We start from the raw sequence: 9,134 nt of genomic DNA, 5'->3' as shown, positions 1-9,134 counted from the left end.
TTTTTTTCAATTTCAGCAAATTTATAAGGCTGAACTGAGGTTCTTAACACGGAAAACTGTTTTACTCATTGCTCTGACTTCAACTAGGAGAGTATCTGAGTTACAAGCTCTTATGGTGACTCAATCCTACTTCATTTTCCACAAAGATATTGTTTCTTTGAAAACTAATCTGTCTTTTAAGCCTAAACTGGTCTCAGAGTTTACCTTAAGCCAGTCTATTAATCTCTGCCTTTTTTTCCTTATCCCAAGAAAAAGGGAGAAAGGATTCTATATATTCTGGATGTTATGAGGCAGCTCAAATACCACCTAGACAAAACTCATTTTCAGCTGTTTGTCTCCTATGAAATCAAGAGGAAATGACAACCAGTGTCAAAGCAGATTGCTTCCAGATGGTTGCCTCATGTGATTTCTTTTTTCATTCTTGTCCTAACAAGACAATTACAGACATGGCTAGGGCAAATTCCACCTAGGGCTTTTTTTTTTTTTTTAGTGGCTATATGGAAATGGGGTGGAATCTAGAAGTATTCTAGCAACTTGGTCACCTGTACAGCAGTGAAAATGATGAACACAGTACAGTTATGTAAGTTGCACTTACACACAACAGTAGATGTTACAATTCCCCACTGCTGCAGTAGCTGCACCCACCCCACATCCTCCACCTTGTGTACAGAGTTACTGGCTGGAACATAAACATTTTGATAGTTTTAAATCTTTTTGAATTTCAGGAGTGCACACCTTCTCTCCTTATGGGCAATAAAGCCCTGAAGAAATCTTCACTCTACTGATTTCCTTCCACAGGGCAGACCAATCAGCAGTCAGAGTAAAGGTGAGGGAGGGAGCCTGTTAATGTGTCCTGGGAAGGACACAACCCATAATAGCCTAAAGCAGAGGAGTCAAACACACAGCCCACCACACTCCTACATGCGGCCCCCCGGCACACCCGCCAGTTCAGTCTCAGAGTCGGCCTGCTCTCCCGTACACAACAGGGCCACCAGTCAAGCAACCTTACATGAAACCACAACTCATCACACTCTCATCCTGTTAACATTTCAAGCCATCAGTCTGAATACATGCATTCGAAGCCTGTTTCAGAGGGTGACTTTATAAAGAAATGTTTGTTGGTGGCTGTGGAAGATATTTGCCCTGAAAAACATCAAGCATTTGCAAACATAAGCCTTTCAAGAAATACAGTTGCAGACAGAATTAATGAATTATCAGAAAATCTTAACAGTCAACTCAAAGAAAAAGTTGCTAAATTTGTAGCATTTTCTGTAGCAAGCAACTGATGAAAAGTGCAGATGTAAGTGACACAGCACAACTTACAGTTTATATACATGGTGTAGATGACAATTTGCAGATAACTGAAGAATTTGTGGAACTGGTACCAATGAAGGGAAGAACAATGGGGGTGATATATTTGTGAGTTTGGTAAATAAAATAGGTGTTGAATGGACAAAAACTGTGAGTCTGGCTACAGATGGAGCACCTCAGATGGCTGGTAGAAAAGCTGGGTGGCAACAAAGTTAAAGGAAAAACTACTAGCTATGAACTCATACCGTCAAATTCACAGTGTACACTGCATAATTCACAGAGCAGTGCTTTGCAGTAAAACATTAAAGATGGATCATGTCATAGATGTTATTAAGGCAGTGAACTTCATATGTGCAGGAGGTCTGAACCACAGACAGTTTATCTACACTCATGGTCTGCATATCACACCGATGTTTGTTGGTTAAGCCGAAGAATTGTGCTGAAGTGCTTTTATGAATTAAGAAGTGAAATACAGAGGTTTTTGCATGAGAAAGGAAGGGATGTGCAGGAACTGAAAGACAATGAATGGATTCAAGATCTAGCTTTCATGGTAGATAGAACACTTGCATTACCTGAATACAAGGCTGCAAGGTCACAATAAATTGGTTACAGATTTATATGGCTCTATTCGTGCCTTTGAGTTGAAGCTTAAACTTTTTGAAACACCAGCTAGCAACAAGTAATACTGCACACTTTCCAACTCTGAAGTCCCTGCAAAACACATCTGAGTTTCATGGCAATTTCAACACAGAGAAGTACTGCACCAAGATTTCCATGTTAGTGAGTGAGTTTGGAGAAAGATTTGCAGACATTAAAAACCTTGAGAAGGATTTTTCTATTTTCCGCAACCCTTTACTTGTTAGTGCTGATGAGGTAACGGAACAGTTTCAATTAGAACTATTTGAGCTCCACTGCAACTTAGAGTTGAAAGATAAGTTTTCAAGTGTTGATAATGGCACATTTTATCAGTATGTTGGGCCAACATATCTCCAAATTAAATGTTTGGCCTTAAAGATTATGTCAATGTTCAGCAGTACCTATGTCTGTGAATGCATCTTTTCTATGATGAACTTGAACAAGTCTTGACTTAGGTCTCATCTTACTGATGAACATCTCAACTCAACACTGAAGGTAGCCACCGCTCAATACTTAGTGCCACACACTGATGCACTTGGGCAGACCAAGAGATGCCAAATTTCTGGGAGCAGTAGTACCAGGAATTAAGGTAAATATATTGATTCTCTTGGCTAGATTGACCTTTCTTTATTATTATTATTATCATTATTATTATTGTTATTATCATCATTATGATTATTACAATACTCCCCTAATAAGTGGTCTCGATCTAATAATTACCTGGCTCGCGTACTGTATACTCTGATGAAATGTGGCCCGCTGGGGTAAATGAATTTGACAACCATGGTATATAGTCTCCACTGTACTCACCTTGTCATTACAGGCATACAATGTAGAGTACATACCTGTAAAGTGACCACTAATGAACTTTTAAAGTCTGGACAACAAGGGAACAAAAAATCAATGACAAAATACCAGTAACATAAGTTGGTCAGTTAGTGTTTATTATATATGTAAAACTGCCTTAAAACAAAATTCAGAATACTGATAGCTTGCAAGTTCATGCCATCTTAGTGCTTCTACATTTTTTACTGTAGATTCAAGCCTTGAAAACACATTAAAACACAATCTGCTAAAATGAAGACTTATAAATTCTACTCTAAATGGTGATATAATGAAACACACAATATAAAACATCACAAACAAAATATTTTGCAAACTTTAAAAAATGTTTTACAGAAAAGCTCAACCAAATTCTGAACAATTCAGTCAGTATTTAAACATACACATCATTTTCATGTTTTTATTACTGACCAAACTTAGTATCTCCAAGAAAAAAATACAATAAATAAAAGAGGATTTTCAACACTGTAATAATTAAATTTTCAAACATAAACCCACAGAGCAATAGCTAAGAAATGGAAAAAAATGGAAGACTTTTCCACCTTTAACAAGACATCAGAAACATATTTCTGATTCTAATTATTCGCATTCCTCTGAATGTACACCTTAAATATTTTAGTGGCAGTGAGAACCCTGTATACATATTTTTATAATTTTGGTAGCTGAACACTCCACAGGTATTAAGTACTTGGTTTCATGGTTAGCTGGATAGCGCTGTGGAAGTTAAAAAAGGCACAAATACATGTTTCAATGGCCATGTGGCATCATTATGGAGGTTATAAGTCAAACGCTGCAAAAAATGCAAGAGACATTTGTTGCTCTCAAGCCTAGGTTTTATCCAGGAAATAAATATAACAAACGTTGAATGAACTATCACTAAAATCGTACAGGTAGGAAACTGCAAAATGTTCTGCAAAACATTTATGCACTCAGTTATTTTACCTGCACGTAATGCTGTTCAGACAGTCCTCAAATATGTAAGTACTCTGCAACATAATGAAATTCAGTACTGGAAAAGCACTGGATGTTGTAATCAGACAGTACAGCCTCTGTTTCATACAATTATAACTGCTTTTCAATTAATTCTTGCAAAATACATTACTGGTCATTCTACACCACTCTACATTTGCAGCTTACTCCAAGTCCCTATATAATGTCCTCTCCGTCTAACGGGACACTGCAGCCTGTGGTTAAAGGCAGAGTTGTGGTGATGAGGGCTATGATATTAGTCTGCAGAGCAATAACAGCAGCTAGCTAAAATTTTGTGAAAAAGTTCTCATGGCTCCTTAAGTATATGCACAGAAGTAAAACAGCACATGTGCAAACAGCTTCACATATACATACTGTGTTCTTTTCAACAGGATTCTCTAGGCATTTGTGGTACTACAAATCTAAGACAAAATGATATGAGAATAGTAAATATATACGTAAATATGACTTACACATACTAATAAGGCTTGTTTTCAAAATACAGTGTTCAGTTTACACACACCAAGATTTGGTTTCATAGGAAATAAGCAACAATGACTTAGAAATAAGATGGCCAATTGAATGGACATTTATTATTTATTCCTGCACTGGAAATACCTGCTTTACACTGGTGTCAGGGAACAAACACAATCTGTCAGTGAATAACACGTACATTCTCAGCTGTGTCCAAGATAACTTTAATTACATATTTTTAATACTTCTTTACGTTAAAATATTCTAATGGTAATTTCTATGAATTTTAAGGCTTTGTAGAAAGTCATGGTAATAAATACACGTTTAAAAGGCACCAAGTACCTATTTCCCAGTGTCAAGGGCAGAGATCAGAACAAGCTAAAAATAAAACTGACGTTTCAGAACAAAGTATCCCATGATTTAAAAAAAAAAAAAATACGATGCAGTTATAGTGCAACTGCCATGGATTTATCACAAGTTATGAGCATAAGTGAGCCCTGTTATGCATAGGAGGAAGTGCCTGTCCCCTTGTTTCTGTCACTAATTTTAATTTGCAAAGCACATCTCTAAGCCTTGCTGTCACACAGACTATGATTAGTGCACCAAAGGTATTCTAACACCTGCTGCATTGAGGCCCAATCTACCATGTGACACCTCAGTCACAGCATCCAATTCTACATCCAACAACAGGTTAAAACAGCTTTCTGATACTTGGAAAATATTACAACTGATCCACCAGAGTAAGACATGATGACTAACAACACTGCTAATAACACAAGTTTTGCAAGTAAGCCTGGCTTGAGATGGCCATCTAGGGATAGGGAGACAGAGTGTTTAGTCAGTGTTCTTTTCTATTATTCATGTTCAGAAGGTGAAGATCTGGCTGCTATAGTACTGACCCTCGATGGAGTCCATGGGTATAATATCTGTGAAGGCATATAAGGAACATTTGTCTCAGCAGCCTTTCTGACTTACTTGTATGTGGAAACGTGTAGCAAACTGCTACAAGGCACAGTGCTAGAAGATTAACTGGACAGGAAAGATGGGCAAATGAAAGAAACACTACACTGCGAAACATCAGCTGCTGACAAAGGCTCTTGATTATCCCACCAAAGTCACATCACAGTGTTTTTAATTGACTTGAGCTACAAATAAAGCACAGTCATTCCCACCTTAACTGCACCAGAGCAGCTGTGCTTTGGTTTGTTCTTTTTCAAGAAGAGTGGCTAGCTACCATCGACAATAATGATGCTGGTTATCTGCAATACTTGTGGCTAGCTACACTCTATACTAATGATGCTGGTTACCTGCAATGCTTGTGGCTAGCTACAATCTACACTAATAATGCTAGCTATCTGGAAAGCTTGTGGCTATAGCTACAATCTACACTAATGATGCTGGCTATGTGGAAATCTTTACTTATCTGACTTTTCATTTTCACATACAGTAAAACTATGTTAAACTCTGTATCACCTGTCTTAAAACATACACTGTCCACTCCAATACATAAAATGTAGAGCTAACTTACTGCAACAACATACAGCTGACCACATAATTATTTTTAATCAGTGAACAAAACAATAGTCTCTAACTATTACAAGATGCTGGTAGGAAAGAACCATGCACAAGACAATATTAAACCATGCATATATCGAGAAAGGACATTGGCAATAATGCAGTAACTCCCTTGCTATACTATTAAACAGAGTTAATAGAGAGACTACTTCAGTCAGGGCTAAAATGAAGTGCTGCACTTACGAAATAAAACTTCCATCTCAAAAAGTGCACATGGAATAAAAGTGCCATCAATTTATTAAACTCTTACAAGCTGAGTGATAACTGCTGTTACATAACATACAGATGGACAAGGATTACACAGCAATTACATACGGAATCCAGATTATCTCTACAAGACATTCAAAGCAGTCCAAAAAGGTTTGGCAGTGTAACACGTGAGCCAGTCTTTGTCATTACAATTTTAAATCTTTTTCATACCAAGTTAGTTTTAATGTTTAGTTCTGTAAGCCCTTAACTCCTTCCCTGCCCACTAGATCAATACCAACTGTCATGAAGTAGTTAGATCAATGAACATAAAGACATGCATTTATTGTTTCTAAAGATGCAGTTTTTCATAAATATTGAGTCTTATGCCAAAACTTACATTTAATGACCTTAAAGAAAGCCACAATTAAAGGCAATTTCTTTAAAAAATAATTCTAACTCAAATGAGCATACATTTATGGTTTGTAAGTTAGAAATGCAGTTACAAGTACAGTCCACCTCTTGAATCAAGAGGTTTCTCTTCATAACACTGACATGGTGTTGGAAATGGTTTTAAGACACTACAGGGCTATTAGTATTGAAGAAAAAATGCCTTAACAACAGCTTCTCCTCACTGTACGGAAAGCTATGATTAGCAGCTGTGATGATCTTTAAGGCCAGTGAGAATACAGTAGCCATACATGCTGTACTGCTTCTTAAAATAAATGATAAATGATGGCAGATCCTCCAAATATCATTTTAAAAAGTAATAGTGTCACTAACAGGTCATAACACACATGCTCACAGGGATCACTGGTGAGGAAAAGGAGACTATTTATGATCCCACACTACAGTATTGTTAATTATGGTGGGCGTAAGGCACAAACTTTCAAGGGGAAGGGGAGTACAAATGGTAATGCTGAACAACAGTTACTTGTGCCAGGCTTCATTTTAGCAGTTCTGGTTGCTGATTCAATTGTGGAAAACCTTTCTCTTTGGTCTTTCACTTTGTGTTGCAAGGGGTGCCAGTTTGGGACTGCCTAGGGTTCCAAACGACCTATCTACAGCTCTGTTACACTGCAGATCAGCCAGAATATCAAATATCATCAGCGGGGTTCAACGGCCCCTAGCTGCAAGTACATGGACTACTACTAGAGACTACAAAGGATGACTATGGGCCAAACCTGGGGAAAGACAAGGACATGAGTTTGGGTAGGGGGCACCATGACAGTGACATATAAAGCTTCCTAAAGCAGGAGTGATTCCAGCACAAAATTTCAATAACACATCACAGTGTTTCTTTTTCCATGGTAGGCACTACAAGGTACAAGAAAATGCAAACATTTCAGAATTCAACATCTTGGTTCACAGGTTAGTAAAAAAAAAAAAGATACAGAAATCCTGCAAAAGACCCTCTAGCCATCCAGGACTGTTCCTCTACCTTACATCCATTGCCTGATGGGACAGGCTCTGGCTGCCCCACATCCCTGAAGAGGATGAAATGGGAAATGAATGAATGTTATGCAACTTTGGGTAAACACATTAGTGAAACAGAGAGCAAGGTGGAAAGTTTATGCTGACACTTCTGTTAAAGAAATGTAAACAGCATATATTTTTTCCTTTCAGAGAAAATTTACTTCATGGAAACAAGTTGCAGTGCTGCTTAAGTTTCTTAAGTGTTGTGCTAGTTTAAGAAACCCAAGCTACAGAAGGTATACTTAAACACAAACTGATGGGGGTAGGGGGTGAATTATGACTTCTAAAATAGATGTTATGCACAGTGACCAAAGGAACTATGGGACAGATTCCTTATTACACTGGTAGAGGTACTTTTTTTTTTTTTTTTTTTTTAACACTGATGGTGTCTACAGTAGGAAACATGTTTTTGTCCCTACATGTCTACCTAGAACACCCTCACTGGGTTAATGATAAATGTACTATAATCTACTTCTCATATGTAAAACATACACGCATATAGCAGATGAATGAAAACTGCTAATAATCCCTGATAGTTGGATTTAAGCATTATATACCAGCTGGTCGGAAAAATATTTTTCCTTAGGAAATGAAAACAGAAGTATTGCTAAAAGCTGATTCAGCCTCAGTACAGTTTCATATTCCACATTTGTCCTGTAGATCTTATGAAACAAATTATGGTCAGCCACAGAAAAAAATCAAATGGCAACATTACTTGTTAATAAAACTTGGTAAACACATGGAGGTGTTAAGAGTTCAATTATTTTAACTCTCAGAAATTCACATGGGCAATCCCTTCAAACTGTAAACAAAACCACCCACATATTGCTGTTGCAACACAGCAATGTAGCATATTTTATTCATTCATTTGTAGTACTGGAAACTCTGGCATGGAGAAAGACAGTTAATCATCCAAGGCAATATTACGAAACAAGTAAGCCATGGACTCTCCATTATGAATTCGTCGGATTGCTTCTGAGAGGATTATGCTGACATCAACTGTTTTTATTTTGGGACAACGAAGCTTCTGAACTTCATGTGGGACAGTGTTTGTAACCACAACCTGTGCCAATAAAACAGAAAAAAAAATTAGAATGCAGCTTCTGTCTTCTCCTTCAGAAAAATTATTAAACAAAAATGAGATTCTTGTTTTGGCTAAGATTTTAGTCACCCAAACATATGGCTACACATCAAAATACAGATACGTATGTCACAGAAATAATTAATTCAAAAATATTTCTTGTCCAAAGCCAAACCTAAATGTAAACATACAACACAATAAATAAAGTCATATCTCTATGCAGCTATTAGCCTATATTTGCTTGCAGCAGCATATGCATGCTGATGGGGGCATACACATGCACATCCACCTTAATGTGCAGATATGACAGCGCACCTTTTCTTATTTTGTTTTTCTTTACTTTTCTGGTAACTGAGAAATCTCTCTTCATTCAAGAATAATATAAGAAGAGCAGTAAGGTTCAATGACCAGACCAGAATTATAGGACAATTTTTCACAGAGCATTACATAACGTGACCAAGCCAGACAGACATCTATTTTCTACACTCACTTTACCCAATTTACTCCGTACTTTAGGGCTGAAAGGGACTGGGGCTTACACAGCAAACAACAGCTGCAATGTTGGAAATAGTACTGGATGGGA

The 9,134-nt window shown here is 37.3% G+C and overlaps 1 protein-coding gene across 1 annotated transcript in view; it reads right to left on the bottom strand.

The window, feature by feature from the left end:
* Nucleotides 1-2,870: 2,870 nt before the first annotated feature.
* Nucleotides 2,871-9,134, bottom strand: part of PRPSAP1 (phosphoribosyl pyrophosphate synthetase associated protein 1) — a 785,329-nt gene continuing 779,065 nt past the window's right edge. Inside the window, exon 10 of the mRNA XM_044068098.1 lies at nucleotides 2,871-8,533. Coding sequence (XP_043924033.1) covers nucleotides 8,375-8,533 — 159 coding nt within the window. The 3' untranslated portion in view covers nucleotides 2,871-8,374. The remainder of the gene's footprint in view (nucleotides 8,534-9,134) is intronic.

This window comes from Protopterus annectens, chromosome 4.part0 (assembly GCF_019279795.1).
Source record: "Protopterus annectens isolate FY-2018-M chromosome 4.part0, PAN1.0, whole genome shotgun sequence".
Taxonomy (NCBI): domain Eukaryota; kingdom Metazoa; phylum Chordata; order Ceratodontiformes; family Protopteridae; genus Protopterus; species Protopterus annectens.
The sequence above is the reverse complement of the archived record's forward strand: the minus strand, read 5'-3'. Positions and strand labels throughout refer to the sequence as shown.